The 26,730-nt window shown below is 43.1% G+C and overlaps 1 protein-coding gene across 1 annotated transcript in view; it reads left to right on the forward strand.

Annotated features, from left to right (window-relative positions):
- DNAJC11 (DnaJ heat shock protein family (Hsp40) member C11) overlaps window positions 1–26,730 on the forward strand; it is a 788,848-nt gene that overhangs the window by 744,969 nt on the left and 17,149 nt on the right. Inside the window, exon 15 of the mRNA XM_086922163.1 lies at window positions 22,230–22,359. Coding sequence (XP_086778289.1) covers window positions 22,230–22,359 — 130 coding nt within the window. The remainder of the gene's footprint in view (window positions 1–22,229; window positions 22,360–26,730) is intronic.

A 26,730-nucleotide genomic window follows, 5' to 3' on the forward strand; every position in this document is an offset into this window, starting at 1 on the left:
AATGTGACATGAATCAGAGCTTACAAGGAAGGCAGGGATAGCCATGTTCATCTCCTTCCAATTATCAAGTAAAACTGGGGTTGCTAAGATTTCTCACCACAGGGCACAGCTTTTACTAAAATCATGTATTATAGTATCTAATAAAATCTGATATGTTCATCCTGTAAAGGCAAGAAAGGGGAGCGTGGCAAAAGACGGCTTTAAATCGGCATGTGCCTGCTTGATTATGTAAAGTACACATTTTTAATTTTTTTTTTAAAAATGTAAAAGCCCCTGTGCTGTACTGTACATTTTTGTTATAGTGCTGCAAATGCGCTTACACCATTTCTTTTGAGTATTTGATCCAAGAAAGATTGTAGTCATAAATTAGCTGTACGACTAGCACCTCAATGGTATCCACACAGAACTTTCTGAAGATAGGGGACTTAAGCTCTCGCACAGAAATTGCCACCAACCAGGATGTGTTCCTCTTACTATCCGATCTTGAAATGCTAGATCTTCACTTAATAGTGACTGGACCCACACATTCTGCAGGCCACCCTTTGGACTTCATTTTTTCAAATTCTAGGTTCCTCCACACAGACATCCCAGAACCTTTAACATGGACTGACCATTTTGTGATTAGCTTTCTGTTCCTATCAGGGTCACTCTCTCAAAACCTAAAACGGATAAGTGCCTGAGATGGAGACCATGAAAGCAAGTCACACTGGAATCTTTTGACTCTGTATTCTGTGCTCCTAATCTAGAAAGTTTGCAAGACATTAATTCTGCCTTAGCTATGTTTCAAGAATATCTTTTCCAAGCACAAGACTTAGTCGCACCTTACAAACTACACTTTTCTAAAACCAGCTGACCTAATTCCCCCTGGTACACCGCCAAACTGAGGCTTGACCAAACGAGCTGCAAAAGACTGGAACAAAAATGGAGGGCCTCAAAAGTAGCTACAGATAAATATAACTACAAACTAGCTCTAGGTGCCAGAAACAAAAATAAATTAAGGCAGCACGCACACTATCTACCATCAGTAGGATTGATCAAGCAGGAAAATCCTCAAAGGAATTTTTCAAGGTCCTTAAGGAATTTACCAAACTCAGCGCCTGCACCTCAGCCATCCATGCCTCTCAGACACTATTCGATACTTAAGCGAGCCATGTTGAAACAAAATTAAAAAATATCTTTCAGAATTTCCACACTTCTGCTACATCTTCAGCCTACTCATGCCCTACAAACTTTCCCCGCAACGAAACCTCGTCAGTGCTTGATAGCTTCAACCCTATCTCTCAAACTCAGGTTTTAGATCTGCTAGCTAAAATCAAATCAGGCTCTCCCTCCAGTCCTTGTTCCCCTCATGTAATAACCAATCTAGCCATACTTCTCGCGCCCACTGTTAAGTCCCTCTGTAACGATCACTGGCCCTGGATGCTATTCTTTGGGAATTGAAAGCAGCATGTTACATGCAACCTAAAAAAGCCCAATGCAGATCTAAAGGAGTCTGCCAACTATCGCCCTATATCTTTTTTACCTCTGATGGGCAAAGTTCTGCGGTCCGATGATAACAAACAGCTCTTCTCCTATTTAAAGAACCATCATCTTTTGGATGCCTCACAGTCGGACTATTGAGCCTCCAGTAGTACAGAAACCACCTTATTAGCAGTAGTAAACTCCATTCATTGAACTCTGGATGCAGGAATTCCAGCAATGCTGGTTCTTTTCGACCTGTAGGCGGCATTTGATACTGTTTCACATTCCATCTTGATTTAATGCCTACACGAGATAGGTATCTAGGAAACTGCCCTTGATTGGTTTGAATGCTTTATCAACTGCACGACCCAACTGGTTTCTATTGGCACATTCCAATCCAAGACCCCCTCCCTAAGCAACAGGATTTCTCAAGGCTCTCCTGGAGTCCCCACGCTCTTTAACATCTGTGTAGGTCCCACTGCCTAGCTAGTCAAGTCCTGTGGGTGCGAGATACTTTCCTATGCAGCTGATACCCAACTATTCATCTCCTTTGGGTCTGACATTGAAAATGTGAAACGCAGATTCCTCTTCTGCTTGAGAAAAACTGCCACATGGATGTCCCTTAATTGTCTTCAGTTAAACTGAGACAAAACAGAGATCCTTCTGTTTGGCAAAGTCAGCTCCACTGATCGGTGGACTGGTGGGCTGAGAATCTTGGCCTGGACAATTTCGTAGCAAAACAGATAGAAATGTTGGTATACACCTGGATGACGGACCAGATCATGTCCACATGTGGCTCGTGTTTCGGAGCTATGCACCTTCTTGGGAGAATTTTTTCAGTTGCTTCCTCTTAGTTCAAGAAAGACTTACTCAAGCATCAATAATCCGCTGCCTTGATTATGGAAATGCTCTAATACTAGCACCCAGCAAATCTCTTCTCTCCAAGATGCAGGGTGTCTAAAACACTACTGCCTGCCTGGTTAACGAACTGCGCCAAACGCACCATTGCCCCCCTCACTCATAGCCCTCCACTATCTCTTGATCAGGAAAAGAGCATTGTTCAAACTCGTCTGTCTGACTCACAATTCCTTGATCGGAAAAGGCCCCAAATAATTACAGGAGAAATCCTCTTTTACTGCTCAGACACAAATTTAAGATCAAAGAATAAACTTTTCTTAAGTTCTCGCCACATCCGTACATTGAAATATGACAGCCGGACCTTTTCTTATCTGGCCCCTTCCACTGGAATAGGCTCCCCCTGTAGATTTGTGTATGCACCTACATCACAGGTTTTAAAAAACCTCTTAAAACTTGGTTATTCTGATTGCTGCTACTCCATTTGATTTTCGCTACAGCGGCGAGATGCCCCTCCTGAGCTATATCAAGTACCCATTACCATAACCTAACATTGATTACTATTGGTATTCACTTCTGTTAGCGACTGTAGATGTACTGGGATCTACTTCTGACAGGAGAGTGGTTGAAGAAGTCAGCATTTCTACAGCCGTGGGGAGGGGGTGGGGTAGGCTCTCTTAGATGGCCCTCTATATTTGACAGAAAATAGTGAATATACTTTAGTTGGGCTGTTTGAATTACATCCTCCCCGCTCCCCTTTTTCATCGCACCCCAGACAAGGGGGCTGTCATTGTGACCTTAATGTGTTGCACTTATCACACCTCCGTATACAGAACTCGTATTTAAACCCTATACGGAGTCCCCAAAAGGATCTCATGGAAACAGCATACGTATTTGACCCCTTGGTGTCCGTCACCCTCTCGTCTACAGGTTCTCAAGTTCAAGGTTTTTAGTGTAAGGTATATGTTTGAGAACATGTTTTGTACTGCAGAGTTTACAAGAAACTCATTTTTTAGATTATGCTAACTGCTTTGCTTGTTGCTGCAACTCACATGGTAGCAAAAAAATAAGAGTCCAATTTTAAGTGTTGATTTGAGCAGGTATCTATTTTTGCATTGTGTATGCGTCAGTGAGGGGGTTAATAATGTAATCCCTCCGTGATCCCATTATGGAGCTTTCCTGACTCATATTCTGCCCGGAGGCTCCCTGGGATGTCGGCATTCACAAATAGCAGGAGGCTACTTTAACAATACCATAGGGGCACCACAGCAGCTGCAACAGCAGTGAAACTACAAGCATTCATATGTTCCTCCATAGGTGAGACAATAGCAGCAAAACTCTGCAATCACAGCAGAGCCATATCTGCTACAATAGCTAGGACAACAGCAACTGTCAGCACAATCGGGACCACTGATGTAACCAAATCAGAACCCACAGCTTCCACCATGGCTGGGACAACAACAGCAGCAGCAGCTGTATTAACAGCAGAGGCAACACGTTCAAATTCAACAAGGACCATAGTTGTTATAAAAGCAGCACCACTGAAGTGACCAAAGCTGCCATTACAGCAGAGACAATTTCAGTAACTGGAACTCTAACCATAGCAGCAACAAAAGTAGCCACGGTAGCTTCAGCCATATCAGGGACTACAAGAGCAGCATGACGAGCCACAGCAGCAATAATAAAACCTGCTACCATAGTAGAAACAGCTACAACAGTAGTTGCAAGGACAGGAGAGACAAAAGCTTCCATCTAACCACAGCTGTCAGTAGAGTAATGACATCATCTACCACCATGACTATAACAACACATCACAATAGCTTTAACCACAGCAAAGACCTCAACTCCCACTACAGAAGGGGCACCAGCAGCAACAACAGGGACTGCAGCTGCCACCAAGCTATGGACAACACTAGCTGCAAGAACAGCAAGCATCATAGCAGCGATCAGCACTGCAGGGCAATGACAACAGCAGTTACCATAGTTGTAAACACAGCAAGAAGATGTGTTGGCTACATCATCAGCCACCATTTCTGACATAATAGTAACAACTGCAAGAAAAATAGAGACCACTTAGGAGACCATAACTGTAAATCATATTAGGGCCCACAACAAACACCATGGCAGTGACTCCAGTTTTAACCACAGTGGGGATTACATCAACCAGAGCTGCCACTGCATCATCAATCAGAGCTTCTTCCAGCAGGGACCACAGCACCTCCAATAGCTTTGACCACAGCCAGCACCACAGTAACAACAATAGCTGTAACAGTTGTTGCAGGAAAACCAAGGCCCACAGCAGTGAAAACAGCATCCACCGCTGTACAATCACACCTAGAAGATAACAATAGCAACCCATATGTCCTTATAAAAGGATTCACTGCTGTAACCACAGCAAATACAACAGCTGCCACCACAGCAGGAAAGACAGCAACAATGGCTACAACAGCTTGGGCCACAATATCGACCACAGATGTAAATCCAGCATGGTCTGCACTAGCAACCACATCTGCTATCGCAGCATGGACAGCAACAGGATCAACTGTCACAACAGCAGTGAAATAAGCAGTGGCCCAGCAGTGACCACAGGTGCAACCATCACATGGACAAGTGCACCTGCCAGTAAGATAGGGACAATGGTATTGGCCTCTAAAGGGACAATAGTAACACCAATCACTGCTGGCACAAGAGCAGGAACCAAAACAGATGCAAAAGCTGACCTCAGAGCTTTGAAAACAACCTCAACAACTGCCTACAAGGTGGAGACAGCAGTAACAACCACAGTTGTAATCACTGAGGAAAACTGATTAGCTGAAAGTTTGAATTAATCTCATTTACTGGTAAGTACACTGGGTCCTATTCCAGTTTATAATATAATTTTTTGCTCATTGTGCCACCGGACACAGGAAAAACTATTTGTTTTAAAAATCTATAACATCAAAATATCTTCAATTTATTATAACATAGATGTTGTTCTATTTCTGCATCGAATGAACTAATGTTATATTTCAAGTGAATAGCTCGATTGACAGTTATGCACTAGCAAGAAATTGATAGCGATGTCACATTTATACCAGCCAGACAAAAAACCTTCACGTTATTTACCTATATGGAGTTGTCGGTGCAGAGTTCTAGTTACTTTACTGTTTTATAAATCCCTTGCAATATTTTCCAAATTTTCATAGTTTAGATTCTTCACTGATTCTTATTAACTGACATTACATTTTAATAGAATCATCTTAGTTAACAGTTCTAAACCTTACAGAAGTTACTAAGTCTCACTTATGCCTACCCGCCACAACTCCCCTACCCCACCTTCTGCCTACATCAGAGCATCTAACAGAGCACCTGTCCATCTTGCTCCAAGAAGCGCAGGCTCCTTTGGTCAAAGGAGCCATAGAGAGGGTACCAACCATAGAATTGGGTACTCAGTAATGATTTTTGTCCAATTTTAGATCTCTGTCCTCTGAAAGCCATCTTACAAATTCAGGATGCTTATTTTGTCCTAGGTTCTGCCTGCACAGGATACAGACGGCTGGATGGTGACTTTGGACCTACAGGATGCTTACTTTAATGTACCCGTCCTGCAATTCAATAGATGCTACTTGTCGTTCAAGGTGGGCCAGGAGCATTTTCAGTTTGTCTTGCTTCCCTTCAGCCTCACCAGTGCCCCTCACATGTTCACAAAAGTGATGGCCATGGTCGCAGCACACCATTGAAGGTTGGAGATTCAAGTTCTCCACAGCCACAACAACATGCTTTGGAAGATAGGCTTGCCACAATCAGTAGTAGGTCATCTCCACACAAAATTGTACCTACTGACATCATTCGGGTACACTATCAATGTGCCAAAGTCACAACTGACACCTTTGCAGAGCAATCCTTCCCGCCAACACACTGTGTCCAATACATTTGTGCTATAATCCCGATGTTTCCGCCTTATTCCCCGGTCTCTGTAAGAGTGGCTCTGAGGCTTCTGACCTTTTGGCCTCCTTCATCCTACCCGTCAACTATGCCAGGTAGCACCTGAAGAACTTGTCGGATTCCTTCTAGGCTACGGAGGAGAAAGCAAAAAATCTGGTTATTTCACCAGGCTCTGAAAGCCTTCCTACCATCCATCAAAGGACGACTGGTTAAGACTATCACAAATAGCACCACATCATGTGGTACTGCAACAAGCGGGCGTGATGTTATCTTTGGTCCTGACCAAAAGGCACTTTGTCTTTTGTGCTGGCTACAGCATCAGTTTCTAAGTAAAACAAGGGGGACCCTATAGGTGGCTGTGGACCAAGGGTGTGAGTTCGTTTCAAAAGGACAACGGTCCAGAGCACTTTCAAAAATAAACAGTAAAGATAATAAGACAAGCCGTGATGAGCTGCTTATATTTTTATCCAAGTCCAGCCGGACATGGATTTTATTTTCATAACAATAGTGGAATTGTAAAATGCATAAAAGACATTTAGAGAGCACAATCCTGTGCTTTTACCACAGAACAGAGAAGGTTAGGAATAAAGAATAGTTACAAGGAAAGGAAGATATCGCAGGCAAGAGGGGAGTGAGCAATCTGGGCACTTTTGGATTGAAGTTACAAGTGTTTTACCAGAGTAGTACATACAGGAATTTGATACACAATGGTTTTACTGTATAACTACTGTAAAAGGTCGACGTTTCGATCCCGCGCTCAAGGGTACAAGGGGATCATCATCATCAGGACTGTACAATTTAAGAATGCCTGGTAAAGACAATCATACGCCTGTATGAAGAACAAAACAGGGAAAAAGAGAAGGTTTTCAATTTTGGAAAAGTGTTTTCGAAGAAGAGAGAGTCAACAATGCTCAGCATATACAGTTATGGCAGTCCACGGAATCGCAGTGAGGTGTATGTGCACTCACGGTGGAACAGATCATAAATGAGAAAATCGAGCAACAGTAGTGCATAGGACAGTGTGGATAAATTATAGTGACTTCACGTTCCCGGTAAGGAGTGACCGCAAGGAGGTGAGAGTCGGCAACACTCGGCATATGCAGTTTATAACAATCCTCGGAATCGCAGTGAGTTCCCGGTAAGGAGTGACCGCAAGGAGGTGAGATTCAGCAACACTCAGAATATGCAGTTTATAACAATCCTCGGAATCGCAGTGAGTAATAAGTGGACTCACTGTGGTTTAAGTACATAAAAAGCAACAACAATTGTGTAGGGGGCAGTGTATTGACTTTGCGTTCCCAGTGAGGAGTGCCCGCAATTAAGTGGCTAACGCAGCGATAGTGTCATGCGTTGGAGAACCAATGGGTGTGGAATGCATTAAGGTGCAAACGGGGGGGGGGGTTTGTAGTAGGGGTTTTTTGGAAAAGAGTAGTACATCCTAAATGAGGGGCGGCGAATAATGAAGTGCTCTAAGCCCGGCCAGCATTGGGTACAGCTGAGGTACTGTTGGGATGTTCGGGGGGGGGGGGGGGGGGGGGGGGGGGAAGAGGGAACATAATTATCATAGGTGCCCGTAAGTTGCCAAGCTGGGATGGCGGTTAGTTGCGAGCCAAGAAAGTACCTTGCAAGGGGTAAAGTATCCGTCCAAAGTGGACGCCGGGGGTTTTTTGGCCGTCAATTAGTTGGCATTTCTCGGAGGGGGATTGACCTGGTTGGAGAGAAAGAATGCCAATTGACACACTGGTAGGGTGTTTAAGGGTGGCCAGGAGGGATACCAGTGGAGGCGAAGGTACATACCACGGCAGTAGTAAGATGAGCAGCCCATGGAGTGAGGCCAGCAGTCCTGGACAAGGCTCGGATCCGCTGTAGTGAGGAAATAGAGGGTGAGCATTCTACGCACGGCAAAGGTACATACCACGGCAATAGTAATAGGCAGCCGGTGGAGTGAAGCCAGCGGTCTTAGGCGATGCTCGGATCCGCTGTGGTGAAGAAATGGAAATCGGGCAGTTAGGAGGCTCCCGAGGGGGAGAGAGTGAGCGTACTACGCACAGCTGCGAGTAAGCCCCACTCGCAGCTGTGCGTAGTACGCTCACTCTCTCCCCCTCGGGAGCCTCCTAACTGCCTGATTTCCATTTCTTCACCACAGCGGATCCGAGCATCGCCTAAGACCGCAGGCTTCACTCCACGGGCTGCCTATCTTACTATTGCCGTGGTATGTACCTTCACCGTGCGTAGAATGCTCACCCTCTCTTCCCCCCCGCTCCCCCCCCCCCGATACTCCTAACTGCCCGATTTCTATTTCCTCACTACAGAGGATCCGAGCCTCGCCCAGGACCGCTGGCCTCACTCCAAGGGCTGCTCATCTTACTACTGCCGTGGTATGTACCTTCGCCTCCACTGGTATCCCTCCTGGCCACCCTTAAACACCCTACCCGTGTGTCAATTGGCATTCTTTCTCTCCAACCAGGTCAATCCCCCTCCGAGAAATGCCAACTAATTGACGGCCAAAAAACCCCCGGCGTCCACTTCGGACGGATACTTTACCCCTTGCAAGGTACTTTCTTGGCTCGCCACTAACCGCCATCCCAGCTTGGCAACTTACGGGCACCTATGATAATTATGTTCCCTCCCCCCACCCCCCCAGAACATCCCAACAGTACCTCAGCTGTACCCAATGCTGGCCAGGCTTAGAGCACTTCATTATTCGCTGCCCCTCATTTAGGAGGTACTACTCTTTTCCAAAAAACCCCTACTACCACCCCCCCTCCCATTTGCACCTTAATGCATTCCACACCCATTGGTTCTCCAACGCATGACACTATCGCTGCGTTAGCCACTTAATTGCGGGCACTCCTCACCGGGAACGCAAAGTCAATACACTGCCCCCTGCACAATTGTTGTTGCTTTTTATGTACTTAAACCACCGTGAGTCCACTTATTACTCACTGCGATTCCGAGGATTGTTATAAACTGCATATGCCGAGTGTTGCTGACTCTCACCTCCTTGCGGTCACTCCTTACCGGGAACTCACTGCGATTCCGAGGATTGTTATAAACTGCATATGCCGAGTGTTGCTGACTCTCACCTTCTTGCGGTCACTCCTTACCGGGAACGCGAAGTCACTATAATTTATCCACACTGTCCTATGCACTACTGTTGCTCGATTTTCTCATTTATGATCTGTTCCACCGTGAGTGCACATACACCTCACTGCGATTCCGAGGACTGCCATAACTGTATATGCTGAGCATTGTTGACTCTCTCTTCTTCGAAAACTCTTTTCCAAAATTGAAAACCTTCTTGTTTTCCCTGTTTTGTTCTTCATACAGGCGCATGATTGTCTTTACCAGGCATACTTAAATTGTACAGTCCTGATGATGATCCCCTTGTACCCTTGAGCGCGGGATCGAAACGTCGACCTTTTACAGTAGTTATACAGTAAAACCATTGTGTATCAAATTCCTGTATGTACTACTCTGGTAAAACACTTGTAACTTCAATCCAAAAGTGCCCAGATTGCTCACTCCCCTCTTGCCTGGGATATCTTCCTTTCCTTGTAACTATTCTTTATTCCTCACCTTCTCTGTTCTGTGTTAAAAGCACAGGATTGTGCTCTCTAAATGTCTTTTATGCATTTTACAATTCCACTATTGTTATGAAAATAAAATCCATGTCCGGCTGGACTTGGATAAAAATATAAGCAGCTCATCACGGCTTGTCTTATTATCTTTACTGTTTATTTTTGAAAGTGCTCTGGCTACAGCATCAGGGCATTTCCCTGGTGGAATCTTTAAACGTAACTGAAGGTGAACTCAATTGGTGGTGCCTGGGGGGATAACCAAATGCGATTAAACCTAGAGGTGGCACTGGGCATCTTCCAGCAAAGAGGTGAACCCTGGTTAGCTCTTTTCCCACTGCCAAGAATGTCTTGTGTCAAAACTTTTGCTTGCTGGAGTTTCAAAGAAGGCGGTCTTTTGGATTGCATTCTGGATAGACTATAGCACAGGACTCCTGTACACCTTTCTTTATCTGCCTCTCCTGCCTGAGTTCTGAAGAAGGTCAGGAAAGACTGGGCCCTAGTCATCTTAGTGGTTCCGAAATGTGCCAGGAGTGTGTGCTACCCCGAATGTCTGGGCAGGAGCATCAGGCTAACATTTTGGGAGACTGTTCTGTCATAGCAGAAGGGCATGGTTATGCACCTGCACCTACACAATCTGCACCTCTATGTATGTAGATTGAGTGGCAGCAGTTAATTGGGTATGATACTCCTCCTAAATTTGTGGATGTCATCCTGGCTGTAAGGCGTCCCTCAACAAAGTCTGTCTACGCCAGGTATGAGATGAATATGTAGCCCGGTATTACAACCGCAATGTTGACCCGTAATGGGCCAAACTGTTGGATGTCTTATTATTATTTTGTTTTTAACTCTGGCCGACAAGGACTTGCAGGAGGCACAGTTAAAGCCTAATTGGCAACCTTTTTGGCCCTTATTACGTTTGCTGGACCACCCGTCCTTGTTAAAAACACCTGTTCTAATAAGTACAGGTTTTGACTCAAAACCTTTGTGATGCCAAAATGGGATCTTACTTTGTTCCTCACTTTCTTCATGTGCACGCCATTCGAAGGCCGGCCAAACAGTTAATGAGCACTTTGGGAGTGCAAACCACTTCTCTCCTGCTCTGGCCAGCCCCGCCCTGCCCCATACTGCACACAGGCCACTAACTGCATGCGATAGGTAAAATTTAATGATAATGATACGTAATTGCCATTTTATTTTTCCTTTTTGCGCAGTGGGGCAACGCTCTTCCAACTTAGCGGAGGAGCCGCCACAGTTAATCTTTTACATCGATCGTACCAAAGACCAATGGGTGGATGATCAGCTGTGGGAATTCTCTGGGGTGCAGAAAGGCAAGGGAGTGCATTTAAGGACTCTGTCAAGGTGAATAGTTTTCTGCATTAGGATCCGCAACTAAGTGACCAAGAAGCAGTCTTTAAAGGATTGAGGGCCTATTCCACCGGGGCTAAGACTTCTACCACTCACACTGGCAAACTGAGTGCTTGTCCTTGACATCTGCCAGGGCACGACATGGATACCAGTGCACATGTTCACAAAGAACTTCTGCCTTGACAGCCAGGTCTGACGGGAGAGGCATTTCAGCCGATCAATCCTGCAGGGCTTTTTGGTCTCATCCATTCCACAGCCCCACCATATTGGGACATACTGCTTTGGTATGTATTCTAAAAGTGCAGAATCTGTGGTTACAAGTATCCATAGGGAGAACAAGATGCTTATCTTCATTAACACTCTTTTAGGTGCATCATTTATCTAACCACAGATTGCGCACCCCCCTTTGTCCTTCCCGTTCTTTGGAATGGACCCTTTTTCATCTAAAAAAGGTATAAAATTAGACATCTGGCCACTGCTACATCTGATTATTGTTGGACTGTTCTTCCGGGGATGGGTACAGTGTTAAGAAAGGAATTGCCATTGATGTGCATATGTAGCGCTCATGCAGCTCCAGCATCACTTCCAAGGTGGAATGAAACCAACCCTGAGCCGCACGGCGCACCCTAGCGGCCTGTGGGATCAGTCCTTTTTTTTTCTTTTTATTATAATCAACATTAACAAGGCATACTTCTTCCATGCACTATACATATTCAATGAAAACCAGCAAATCACAGTACCCATACATTGACTCATTGATAGTTGCAACATCATATTTGTAGATAGAACCTCAAATGTCATTTATATTGCCCTCCCTAGAAATCATCTCCCAAACCCGCCTCAGCCTGCTCCTCCGGTGGGTCACATATATTTCCCCTGAATGCATTCCAGGCCCCCCAGATCCTGCTCCATTTCCGAGGGCAACCCTAATTGATCAATACAGTTCTTTCTGCTACCATTGTCGGGTCCATGTTCTCACACCATGCGGTGAGTGTCGGTGCTTTCACTGCCCCCCATTTCTGCGCAATATTTTGTTTAGCAATGATTCCCAGTGTGGCCCAATCCTGCGCAGGGTGTGTAAGGACATTGGGTTCCCACATATTTAACAAGCATCTCCTGGGCTCTGGTGTTAACGACACCACCGTCGCGCTATCGTCCTCATCACTTTTGCCCAGTACTCTTGAATCTTCGGGCAGTGCCATATGGTATGGTAAAAGGTACCCTCCTCCCCACATCGCCTCAGACAGTATGGGTGTGATGTTTTACCCATTTTAGACAGTGTGACTCTGGTGCAATAGGCCCGATGCAGAATTTCAAGCTGTACCAACCTAAGGCGAGAGGGTATACCCACCTCCTTTGGCAAAGCCAGCGCCTCCTGCCATGCACTGTCGTCAATATCACCTAACTTTTGTGTGACCATTTTACCGTGAGAGATACCGTGGAATCTGGAAGGTTGTTAATCAGTTTCCGTTAAGTGAATGACGTGGCCCGCTTATGCATGTATTCTGTCAGTAATCTATCTTCGAGAGGCAAAGCTTCCAGGACCTCGTTACCCGGTGGCATGGCTGCTGTCAGAGCATGCTTTATTTGCGTGTACCTAAAAAGTTCGGTGGGCGCCAACTCATACTGTTACTAAAGGCGTTCAAATGATATGACCTCCCCTTGTGCCACATGTCCCCCACCGTGGAAATGCCAATGTCGTCCCATCGACAAAAGCCCTTACTATTCCTAAATCGTCCCTGTTGTTTCGTGTCCCAGAGGGGGGTGAGTTGGGTTATTATAGATCAGTCCTTTTTTAAATCTTCTGGATCCAGACTGGCGCCAGGGAATATTCCAAAGGTGAGGAATCTGAGGTGAAATAGAGTAACTTCCAGAAAGCGCATTACTGAAGATAACTTGTTCATTATTGCCACACCCAAAACGATATATAACAATGCATGTTGGTATTTGAGTGAGTAGTAATACTGTGGTATTCCAAAGTGGACTATAGTTGAAAAGTGGGGAATCGACATGCAAAATCGTGCTTCCACGTCACTTTCTTAAGGGAAATCATCATGTTTGGCTGTTTCCATCCCACCTACTATTAACAGGTGATATATCCTGGTAAGTTGTTGAGGTTAGACATCATGAATGTGTTTTACTGCATTAGTGGTAATCCCAGTTAGGTTTAGCAACCAAATCGGGATTACATACTGAATTTGAACAACAGCTGTGACTTGCAAAAATGTAATAGCGCTCATCTGGTTAGGAGCCCTCATTTAGTGCAGTAGAGAACTCATTTACCATATCACCCTCTTGGAAAAGGGGATAACATGAACCCCACCTTATCCTTCCGGCATTGTCAGTCCTCTCAAACCTAATAGTTCTGTACTTTCTACACTGATTGCAAAGCATCAAGAACTTGTGCACCAAAATTCTTTGCTGAAAATCGCGGATTCATAACACGAGTTGCAACATTGACACACCAGGGATTTGAAACAAAATCCCTTCTCATACTAGGTTTGCACCTTCACTTATGATTTCACAAAGGATTTAAAGACCTAGCATTTCAGGGAGTGCAACATCCATCATTGATAAAAGCCCTTATAGCTCTTCTGGCTTGGCAGCTGAATTCACCCTTTCCTCCCCACTGTTGTGCATGATCTTCAGTTGTCCCACCACTCCCTAGCATTGTTGTAAGGCTCCCTTACTGCTTGTAAAGAGCGAATTTGTTCCTACCTAGGTTAACACTTTGAAAAAACAAAGCATAACTAAGAATGATAAAACCAATCAATGCCAGCCAAAAGGTATCCACAAATAACATAACCCCCCTCGGTGCAAGCAAAATCATTAAAATAAATCACAGGGCATATGGCAATAAAAATCTAGAAGATGACAGTCAGAATAACTGAAGACACAGTAGAAGGAATACAATCCTCTACTCTGCATCATTTTCTGAACCCATCAAAAATAAAACAAAAAACATTTCTAAACACAAACCCTGGCTTTTTTTAGCCATAATTCAGCAATGTCACCTACTAATCTAGAAACTGGAGAAAAAGGAAGGAACCCAAACTGTTAGAATACATTTCTCCACAAACACGTTGAACACACCCTGCCCTTCATAAACAGAAACTAATGCACTCATGGTCCAGTTTACCGCCACTTACCCATGAAGCCCTGAATAATGCACAAAAAAATTGTAAGGATAAGCATATTTAACTTTTCTCAAGGTCCCTACCAAAATATATAAAAACGAAGGGTCTAGTGATGAAAGCTTCAGGTTTCAGTATATCTTTTTATGTACTCAAAATGTGCTAAGGGTGCCTGTGATGTTTATTTGTAACTGTGTTTTAGCTCCTGTCACGAACAATAAAAATAAAACTCATTAGCATATACTCATCACAAGATTACTGATTCTGAAGGACGTATTTTCTCTGTTGTGCCTTCTATCAGTCCTGCCTTGTGACCCCTGGGTGGTATAGAGCTACAGGGTTGAAACCTACCTCCACTCTGAATACTCGTAATGGACCTCAGTTCACTTCTGTATAGTATATTTAGTTGGGATTGAAACTTCAGGAACTGGTTTCTTTCAGATCTTTCTATGACAAACTCTGCAGAGTTTGTCCATCACTTAAGCACCCCCACTTTGTCCATATCTTGGACATATTCCTAGATAAGCTGGGACTAATGTTTCCTCTATCTCCTCCAGAACATGATGGCCTTCAGAACCTTTCTTATTGAGACATTGCATCTGTACCCTTAAATATGATGCAATTCTAAAGGTCCTTAAAATGTGCAAGGGCACCATCTCTACCCCGTGTTAATAACATAGAGTGGGCAGTAAGTTCGCAAGTTTTTCTGCCGTTCCTATTTTCCTCTGGTCCAAGGTCTTATGTTTCCTTATAGGAAATGGATAAGGAGCGCAGCAAATTATAGTCTTCAACTGATTACAGGCATTTATTGCGCACTGATCTCCGATACTACTGGAGGATGTGTGCCACATAGCAATCATTGGTCTATTTTAGCTTGTTGCTGCCTTGAATTTAGTAGTGGTGTCTAGGGCACTTGCACTCTTTAACTATTCCGAGACGCATGCCTGGAGTCTACAGTTTTCCCACAAAAGGCTTGTTTTGAGATTCTGGATTTCCCCTTTGATTGCAGAGTTTTTTTTGTATCTCTCTCGGTCAACTTCAGCAAACCTGCTTTTACAGCAAAGGATCTTCAAAGTTATTCTTCAGTGATTAAACTACAGACATTCTCCCTGTGTTTTCTCTCATGGACGAGTGAAAAGAAAGACCACAGTGGTGCATAGACCTCCGTTTCTACGTCTTTCCCCTGATTTAAAATGAATTGCTTATTTGGTTTTCTGTCGAAGATTTAAGCCTGTTTTTATCCTCTTTGCATGATGATATGATGTTTGAAAATTAAAAAAATCAGTGTTGAAGGTTTTCCATTCATTGGCACAATGTGTGAGGTTTGTTTAACACTTCAATTCACCTCACTCATGTTAAGTGTGTTCCAAGCCATTAGCTCATTCTTTTGAGCGTCACTATTGGGAGAACATTTTTTCATGTCTCGTAATACCCAGGAGTCTAGTTCTGCTGCTTGCTGAATCGGGTCAATATTTTCAATTTTTGTTTCAATACCAACTTGTTACTTTTGTGTATATCTTCCATTCGCGAGAAAAAAATGATTATCAACATCTTCCACGAGGACACCACCTCTGAATGAATATGAATGAATATTGAATTTATAAAGCGCTAACTTAGCCCTGGGGCGTCAAGGTGCTACAGAGTACTGTTGTACAACCGGATAAAAATACTCATACTAAAGTCTGTGTAAAAGGCCTGGTTTTCAAAGCCTTGCGGAAAAGAGAATGAGACACAATACCAGATAAACCTTCCGAAGGGAGTTCCACGGCCTAGCAGCGGCAGTGGAAAAATCACTGCCTCCCCACCTGACCCTTTAATACCAGGGAACTACTAGCAAATTCTTGCTAGCAGTCCGGAGTTGCTTGGTCGGGGTATAGCGCTGGAACATCGCTTTAATGGCATCAGGGTCTAGGCCGTAGTAGGCATTGTGGGTCAGGCATAAAGTCTTGAAAAGAATTATTTGATCCAGGGGTAGCCAGCGCAGCGAGATGAGGGAAGCCGAAACTGAGTGGTACTTTGGCAAGTCCATCACCAGTCGCGCTGCAGCATTCTGCACTAACTGCAATCGTCGGACCAAGCATTTGTTAATGCCCAAATAGAAGGCATTACAATAATAAAATCTGGACATTATCGAGGCTATCACTGCCTGTTTTCGAGATGCAAACAAAAGGAACTGGGAGATTTTTCTAAGAAGCCTGATTAATCCAAAACGGGTGGACACTGTTCTGCTAATCTGAAGGTTTAGAGACATAGATGTGTCCAATATAACTCCCAGATTCTTCCCATGGGGTAAAGGAGATGGGCAGCTGCCCAAAGTATCAGGCCACCAGTCACTCAACCAGATGTCATGTTGGTTCCCAAAAATCAAAATCTCAGTCTTTTACCCATTCAGTTTCAGATAGTTTTCCACCATCCAGGATGAGACTGCCTGCATGCAATTTTTGAAATTTGCGGCATATTCCCTAATGCTGTTGGTAATGGACACTATGATTTGTGTGTCGTCAGCATAAGAAAACACCTCAAATCCAAAAGATCTCACAACCTTGGCTAATAGGGCAACGAAGATATTAAAAAGTGTTGGGCTTGAGAAGCCCTGCGTACCTCCACATATCAAAGGGGTTGAAGCCAAATAGTATTGACCCATTTTAACTATCTGTGCCCGCTCACTAAGGAAAGAGGCAAGAAGTTCAAGGGCCGTGGCCCCGATCCCTATCTCTCCTGAGGCGGTTCACCAGCCTCAAAGGAGACAGGGTATCAAAAGCTGCGGTAAGGTCAAGAAGAACCAGCAGGGTAGTATAACCTGCATCAACCTGGACCCGGATGTTGTCAAAAACCGCCGTTAACGCCAACTCAGGGCTATGATTGCTTCTAAAGCCATGCTGCGAGCCATCAAGCAACTGATAGTCCAACAGATAGGAGCTAATATGTGAGTTCAGGTACCTTTACATGATCTTGGCTGGAACCGGTAACAGAGAAATGGGGCAATAGTTTTTTAATTCTGTAGGATCCAGAGAGGGCTCTTTTAAAAGCGGTTTGACCACAGCGGTTTCCCAAGAGGTGGGATAGTGACTCTCTAAAATAATCATATTCAGTACTGAGGTAAGGTGGGGGACAATAACTTCACTACCTATTTTTAAAACCTTTAAGAGGCAAGCATCCAAGGGGGGCACAGATGTGACTCCTTCTAGCAGGTGATGCGTCATTTCAAGTGACATGCAAGAGAAGTTAAGAAGCCTCGGTACAACTTCGATTGTTACTGAAACATTCATGTCAAATGTAGAAAGAGTAGTTATAGCAATTTCTGCATTATATTCTTCCAAGGTGGAATATATATCAGTAATTTTGTGCGGAAAAAGTCTGCCATTTTGTTGCAAGTTCTTAGGAGAAATCAGATGAATCGGCAACAGGAGGGGAAATAAGAGAGCTGATAACATTAAAAAGTTCTCTAGAAGATATAATTGATTCAGTAACCTTAGAATAGTACAATCTTTTTTTCCAGTAATGGCAGCTTTATAGTCCCTCAAGCATTGTTCATGTAGCTCTCTCTACTTTGTGTTTGTTTTATCTCTAGCTCTGTAGCCTGCTGGTCTTAAATTATTTCTCTGTGGAGCTGGATAGCTTCTTTATTTCTTCGTGCCTACACTGTGAGGTTTTCAGACAGATTTTTGGGTCCCTATTAAAGATCACTTGCCGTCTTGTCTCTCACTGAACTTATCCTCATTTTATTCTCTCATGAGAGGTCTTATATTGTTTATTCCTATGCCACAGCATTTTATCTTGGATATGCTTTTTACTTCTACGAGTGTGGAGAAAGGGAAACTCAACATACAAGTATGTACAAGTTACTTTCTGTATTGACTTTTCCACTGGCATTCCAAAATCTTCCGTTCCCTTCCTGAGGACACCCAATGACCTTCCTTCTCCTGATTTCAGTGTCTTTTAGCATACTTTTGGCAGAGAATAGATTGCGTTTGGAAGTTGGTGGAGATGGTGTGTTTGCAGAGTCTGGCCCCTGTTGAGTTGCTCATGAGCTTATGATTATTCTGCAAACTATATGGACCTGAGTGAAAGGGATCGCTATTTAAGATGATACAACGGATCTTCCATCAGTATGGTAGGCATTGTTGCTTAGAATGTTCAATACTATAGCTACTATGGTGTTTAAACTGCAGTAATCACAAGACTTTTACCTGATTTCAAAAGATGAACCTGAACACATTGAAGTTCATTTCCAGGACCTCTCATGTCACTCGGATAGTCAGGAAGCAAAATGTGTTGGCTTTGCACTTCTCAACGCTATACAACTAAAGGAACACATGGCAAAAAAAGCCATTGGTTCGGTCTTCTAGTTATTAGGGTCACCAAGGCCTTCGTCCTCCAAAACAGTTTCCAGACTTGGTTATGGGAAAGTCCTCCACAACAGTGTTCTCAGTTACACACTTGCACACATAAGAGGTTCCCTGTACAGACCAGCAAGGCCTTCAGGAATCAAGAAATATGAACTTGTAACCTCTATTGAGCAAGAGTTAATTAGCTCCCCATCCATTAACTGTTAATCTTTAAACTTTTATCAACAAAAACTTATATGTAAATTCCCTTTGTGCATGGCACTCGAGTTGAACCTCTAAGGAGAAGCCTGTCAAATGTACAATACATCCTCCTTTTGCCAGGACCCAATTACGATGCAGTCAAAAACCAAGTTCTGTTTATCCTCCACTGCTTAAGAGTAGGATCATTAATGTGGTAATCCCTTTCCGCTGCATGCCTGTATCACCCCATAATGGTTTCATTTCTAGAAGAATCTTAACACTGTAAATGTCGTGCACCAACTTCATCAAATTGTGCTGTTATTCCAACAGACTTCTCTGTCATACCTCGTTGCATGTTTTGCTTAAAATACTATCTTCCTGGACTATGTTTGATTGGCTGTCTCTACTGACATCCGAGCTTCTGCAAAACTCCTACATAAGTGAGTTAGGCGCTAATAGAGCTATATAAGTCTCTATATCAGAATGCGTGCCAGGACAAACCTGTCGAAGGACCTACTGAGATTGTTGGTAAGACCCGTACAGAGATGTGTTGGATTCCCATCAAATAGGTATGTAGATCAAGTGTTCTCATTTGGTCATCCAAAAATGGGGTGGTGTGTCTCTTGATCAATGAGACCCATCCATCGCCCTTACTCAATTGGATCGCACCATCAATCGCTAAGGTACCCATGAACAAATGATAAAGATGGGATCGAGTGCAGTGCAAAAATCAAAAGATGTGTGAGTTAAAAACAAGGGGTAAAAGGATCAATAGGCGAAAAACTCTAATGTAATTTGTCCTTTCCCTCAAACAAACAAGAACAATGCAGAGGAAGCAGTCTAAACATATAACTGCATTTACAAGGCCAACATGTTTCAGCCGGTAGGGACAAGATCCCATGGCTTTCTTCAGGGCCAGAGTTCTAAGCATTAGCTACTGCATACATAAAGTGAACGTAACGACAATCTGTAAAGGATATACATAAATATCCAAAATTGTGTTCCTCTGTACCAAACGGTGTCTCTTACATCTGTTAACAAGAAACAAGAAATCAATTGTAGTAAGACCTATCAAAACAGGAAAGACCTGGCACTGGCTTCTACTAATTAAGCCAATTTATCTTACTAATGTTACTCACCTGAATAGTACAGGGAGTGTACCTCACCTCTCCTGGAACTCAGCGCATTGTTCTTGTTTGTTTGAGGGAAAGGACAAATTACATTAGAGTTTTTCGCCTATTGATCCTTTTGCCCCTTGTTTTTAACTCACACATCTTTTGATTTTTGCACTGCACTCGATCCCATCTTTATCATTTGTTCATGGGTACCTTAGCGATTGATGGTGCGATCCAATTGAGTAAGGGCGATGGATGGGTCTCATTGATCAAAAAAACATACCACCCCATTTTTGGATGACCAAATGAGAACACTTGATCTACATACCTATTTGATGGGAATCCAACACATCTCTGTACGGGTCTTACCAACAATCTCAGTAGGTCCTTCGATAGGTTTGTCCTGGCACACATTCTGATATAGAGACTTATATAGCTCTATTAGCGCCTTACTCACTTATGTAGGAGTTTTGCAGCAGCTCGGAGTACTTGAAGCTCCGTTATAGACCCCCGGTTCTTTTGTTAGGATTACAGTTAGGGGGATACGAACTGGGCAGGTCTTTAAATTTCCCTCAGACCCTTCTTCAATTGTTTGTGTTTTACTGTCTCTACTGACAGTCATTTTAGAGAGCTTTAAAGCTTCACCAAAAAGATGCATTGCTAATTTGTCCTATTTGTGTTGAAGTTGAAATATCTATGGGATCTTCTGTTATTGAGTACAAAGCGAGAATGGGGGAGTCTTGTATGCCCTGTACAGTTCTCTATCTGGTGATGAGCGTGGTTTGTATGCTACTAAAACTTCTCAATAAAACTGCATAAGAAATAAACTTAAGTTGCTACTCTTAAGCTTTAATGAATAGCTTGTGTAACATTTGAAATTAATGGTAAATTAAGAACAACAAACTACCTTTTCTGACATCAGTTGGCAAACACAATGCTTTATTCACCTATGATCAAGACATGTAATTAGCATGAACACATTTTTTCATAGTATATATTCAAACCTTTTTTTCCCTTATTTAACACATCAACATATATACTTTGGAAAGCCACACCAATAGTCAAAATCTTAGTAAATTTGGAAAACCCACCACATACACATAGACAAACATTGTGAAAACAAATAGTGAATTTGACAGTTTGTAACACGTTTGCCAAATATTTAATTTTTTGTGGCAAATTAAAATGCTCCAGTTCACACTTTTTTACATATGGAGTGTCCTATTTATCTCAATTGTCCATACTCCTGCATTGAAGCTGCACAAGGTGTTGACGTGCCTTATTTCTTTAAACCCAACACAGGCACCCGTATTCACAAACAGGTTCCCTGTATCCAATAGTCACTTCAACAACTCCCTAGTGCTAAATTGTTGATTTGTTTCGAACCCCCAATTTCGGGTTCTCCTCAGGACCAAGAACTGGAAACAAAATTTGTGGCAAGTTGGAATTGCTTGTTCCTTCAATGTCTGGTTACTCCATTAAATAGATTTTTCCTAGTTTGGAGCCCCAAATTCCTTTAGTGGTACTCAGGCTTTACTAGTGGTCTTTTCACTTTTCTTTTATCGAAGGCCTTACTGATAGGATTCTAATGCACCACTGGAGTCCCGGTCATTTCCTTCCCAACTTTCACTCTAACCTCCCGATTGTCGCGCTGCAGGGTGTTGTCAGCCTTCACTTTATTCAGCCATGTTGTCTTCCAAATCATTTTCTAGTTAGTTAAGCACTTTCAGCATATTTCAACTTGGAGATGTTCAGGACGGCAGTTTCATAGACTAACATCCACAAGCGTCTGAGAAAATTTCCGTGAAGCTCAGTCCTTATTTGCTTCTTTTTAAGTCGTAATCATTTTTCTACTTCATTTTGTTGTTTGGCAGAGGGGCTTAATGTATCTGAAGTGAAGGGAGAGGGGGTAGAAATCAACTTTTAGACATGGTCCTCAGTATATGATGATGTCTTATTTTCAGACATCTTTCAGTGGTCCTCCAATCCCACCAGGGCCACTGATGACCAAATCTTGAAACTTCTGATTCTCAATAAAAATGCATATGAAACAAACTTGATTTGCTATTCGTAAGCTTAAAAGAATAGCACGTGTAGCATTGTAAAGTAATGGCAAATTAATAAGTTAAGCATTTGTACCCTCTTTCAGTGGGACTCAAAATTCTGTGTTGTAGAAAAGAGGTATAAAAGTTGATGAATGGCATGTGCAGTAGTGGTCACCCAGTGAAATTTAGATTTGACATGTTGGTTGTTTTCTCATTTTAGGCTGGTCTGCCTGGATTCTATGATCCCTGTATAGGAGAAGAAAAAAGCTTGAAGGTGCTCTATCAGTTCCGAGGAGTTTTACACCAAGTGCTGTCAGCTGACCTGGAGGCCCTTAGGATACCAAAGCAGTGTAAGTGTCTGACATCAGAGGCATTCCTTCCTTTTTCTAGACATTATTTTTATCACCTTGAGATCTAGAATACTGTGCACTCTCTGATAAGCTAGGAGGTAGGGCAGTGGGTAAGCCTTGACAAGTGCTACTGAAACCACCTGCAGTGGTATTCATCACAATACAATGTTATGTTATTGTTAAACTTACAAGGTCTTAATCCCTTGTGCGATTTGAGTACCCTGTACCTAAACTTCGTCACTGCCTAGCTGCATAATTGATTGATGGCGAATTTCTTCTTTTGTTTAATACATACTAAGGTCTTTCTGTGTATTTCACAATATATTTATACGTCCACATTGGAGCCATTGCATGCCATGGTGGTGGGGAAACAAAAGGCGCTGTGTTTGTGTACAATGAGATGCATGCAGGGGGGCACATGGTGTGCCCCCCTGTGTGCATGCACACCCAGTTCCAGAATGGCATGGACTTAGCAGTGTATGCGGTGCAGGAACTTGCTTTGACGTTTTCTTTGCGGTGCCTTTTTTCAAAGGCACCATAGTGGGAACGCCAAAGGACCGCCTGCCAGACCAGGAGAAAACTCCTAATCTGGCAGGCGGTCGGCGTTGGCGGTGCGGGAGCAGGGTGCTGGCATGGCGGTCCACTTCGGCATGGTCGTAACCAGCCCCTTAATCTCACCGTGCCAAAAAAGTGTACTGTAGTAATGTTATTTTGTAAAGCATTTTAATGCCATGAACCAGGTTCATTCTGTAATACTGCACAAATTTGTAATCTGTCATTTAAAAATCAGAAATACATTAGAAATAATAAAGTCAAAGTGAAGTTATGGTTAGGATTAATTATAATAGTTTAACAAACTTTTTCAAAAAAAACTTTCCAATTCACTTAAACATTATTAAGTACAGCCATGAGCAAAGATTAAAAGCAAAAATCCGCTGGAATTAGCAAGATATGGTTATATCTGTGACTCAGAATTCGAACAACAGCCATGTAGATCGTAATTCACACACCAAATTCAGTATTTATGGCCTCACCATACGCACAGACACACATTCACAGACACACACACACACATCCTTGATGGGACTATGTGTGAACACCTGTTTTGTGGGGACTAACACTTCCCAATGTTTAAAAAAAATACCAATACAGAAAAATGTTAAGAAAAAAATCACAATACTGGATCCTGCTTCAATTCTGCAAATATGTTGTTATTTATCCACGCGCACAGAACCATCTTTGTGGGGACTTGAACGTGTATTACCATCCTTGCGGGCACTAACTTAATGATTATCATTTGTGATTGAATACATTCATAATCAAATGGCTAAATGTTATTTTTCAGTGCTGTACCTAAATTACATGATAGTTTAGGCAAATATGAATAGCTCATTGTGTCCTAGGACCAAGTAGAGTATGGATTTTGATGATAACACATTTCTCAGCAGGAAACAATAACATATCAAGTGCATGGAAAGATATTCACAGATATCTAGCCTATTACTGAGTGCTCACAAACTTTAAGGACTATGAAAACAACACAGTTGAATTAATTTAGATGCCGAAGATCCTGCAATGTGGTCTGGTGGCAAAACCCAGTTGCCATCTGACCACCTAGTTTTCTTTTATAAAATTATCCAATTGGCATCATGTGTATATGGCTGTGCATTAATAGTTCCCAAAGATATGATACAAGATTATAGTAATGTTCTGGAGCTGATAGTGTGTGATGTCATATTCACTGCTTATATTGATACCAGTTCTCCACAGATATAGTGTTTAATTATAGCTACTTTCAAGTCCCCATAAACATAGTACGTGATTATATGTATGTTGAAGTCTCCACATAGCGCGTAATGATAGTTATGTTGAAGTCACATGACAGTGTGGCACTAAAGGGATGCCCAGATTGCCACACAGATACGGTGTGATTATAGTTTTGTTCAAATCCTCCAAAGGATAGTGTCTGATTATAGTCATACCCACGTCTCCACAGATATTGTATTTGGTTTTGGTGTATGATGGCAGTCATGCTGCAGTTCGTGCAGAAATAGTGATATTAGAGTTCTGCCCAGGCCCCACAGAGATAGTTTGTGATTATAGTTGTGTTCAAAAGTTGATATTTGAATGGTTATATTGATACCTAGTCCCCACAGAGATAGTGTGTGATTATAGTGATGGCCAGGTCCCCACAGAGATAGTGTGTGAGTATAGGTATACCCAGGTCCCCACAAAGATAGTGTGTGAGTATAGGTATACCCAGGTCCCCACAAAGATAGTGTGTGAGTATATGGATGCCCAGGTCTCCCACAGAGATAGTGTGTGATTATAGGGATGCCAAGGTCACCATAGAGGTAGTGTGTGATCATAGTCATTCCCATGTCTCCACAGATATTTTGTTTGTTTTTTGTGTATGATGATAGTCATGCAGCAGTTCATGCAGAAATAGTGCTATTAGAGTAATACCCAGGTACCACGGTTTGTGAGTATAGTTAAGTTCAAAGATAGTATTTGATTGACTATATGATTATATTGATGCCTAGGTCCCCACAGAGATTGTTTCGCATTATAGGGGTGCCGGGGTCCCCACAGAGATAGTGTGGGAGTATATGGATGCCCAGGTCCCCACAGAGATAGTGTGTGATTATAGGGATGCCCAAGTTCCCACAGAGATAGTCAGTGCGTATTAGCATGCCTAGGTCCCGACAGAGATCGTTTGTGAGTATAGGGATGTCCAGGTCCCCACACAGATAGTGTGTGATTATTTTTAGATTCAAGTCCCCACATAGAGAGTATTATGATAGTGTTGTTCAAATATTCATTCAGAAATAGTCTCATAACAGTATCCCCACAGATATAACATTTAATTGTAATCACTCTCAAGTCCCCATAGACATAGTGGGTGATTATATTCATGTTGAAGTCCCCTCATAGATGGTGTGTGATTATTTATGTTCACATCTCCGCAGAGATTGTGTGTGATTACAGTCAAGTTCACATCCCCACATAGATAGTGTTATGATAGTAACGTTGAAGTTCCTGGAGAGATGGTAGATTATAATTGGCATGCACAGGGCCCTACAGAGTAGTATGTGATTATAGTGATGCCCAGGTGCCTGCACAGATAGTTTGTGATTACAGTCATGCTCAAGTGATGCAGGGATATTGTGTGATCATAGTGAAGCCCAGGTCCCCAAAGCAATAGTGTGTAATAATAGGGATGCCCGCATGCCCCACAGAAAAAGCGATTGTAGACCTGTAGAGAAAGTGTGTGATAGCTGTCGCGTTCTAGTCCCTCCAGAGACAGTCTTTAATGATAGACAGGTTGATAGCCTGCAGAGATAGTATGTGATGCCAGTCATAGTCAAGTCCACACAAAGAGAATGTAAATTTATGCCTAGGTCCCCACATAGATAGTGTGTAATTGTAGACTGTGGGAGAGCGGGACGGATAAATAGACGAGGAGGCTGTATGTAATGTGCAAGTCGGCGACTTTTATTTACTAATTCAAGTGTAGAACTGGAAGGAGATAGTGTTTCCTCGATTTCCTTGTGATCAGTCTCTCTTTCAGGCAACACGTCTTCGGAATTTGTCTCGAAAGACAGATCTTCTCCATGGTCAGGGTGTCTCCTACAGAGGCTCATGATCATGAAAAGAAAAGGAGCCGTCAGTCCGTTTTGTAAATAGGACACCCGCAGGCTATGGCATTCCTGTCACCACACCCAATTTGGTGGTTTAATACGCTTCTGAATCTATTCAGCAGTCACTAGTGAGGATCAGGGGGAATTCGGTGTCTAGGAAAAAGGGACGGGAAATGTGCACGATGGGTACCTAATGTCACACTATATATTAGTTCAAAACAATTCAACAGTAGGGATCAATCTCCCGTGAGGACAGTAAAAAAGGGAAAGTGCACTTGTGCCCGTATTTTTACTATCAGCCTTTTCTCCCACCCCCCCCCCCCTTTCAATCACCCCCCTTCCACCACCCCTGTCCTGAGCCACTCACCGGCTCCGCCTCCACAGGCTATGGCATTCCCGTCACCACACCCAATTTGGTGGTTTAATACGCTTCTGAATCAGTTCAGGGATCACTCCTGAGGATAGGGGGGATTCTGTGTCTAGGAAAAAGGGGCAGGAAATGTGTATGATGGGTACCTAATGTCACACTATATATTAGTTCAAAAAAATTCAACAGTAGGGATCAATCTCCCGTGAGGACAGTGGAAAAGGGAAAGTGCACTTGTGCCCGAATGTTTGCTGTCAGCCTTTTCTCCCTCCCCCCTTTCACTCACCCCCCTGCCACTCACCGCCTCTCTCGCCTCCCTATGTCGGGACCACCAGTCTTCACACCACCTCTAGTCTTCTTCTT

Source organism: Lissotriton vulgaris, chromosome 5 (assembly GCF_964263255.1).
Source record: "Lissotriton vulgaris chromosome 5, aLisVul1.2, whole genome shotgun sequence".
Classification (NCBI taxonomy): domain Eukaryota; kingdom Metazoa; phylum Chordata; class Amphibia; order Caudata; family Salamandridae; genus Lissotriton; species Lissotriton vulgaris.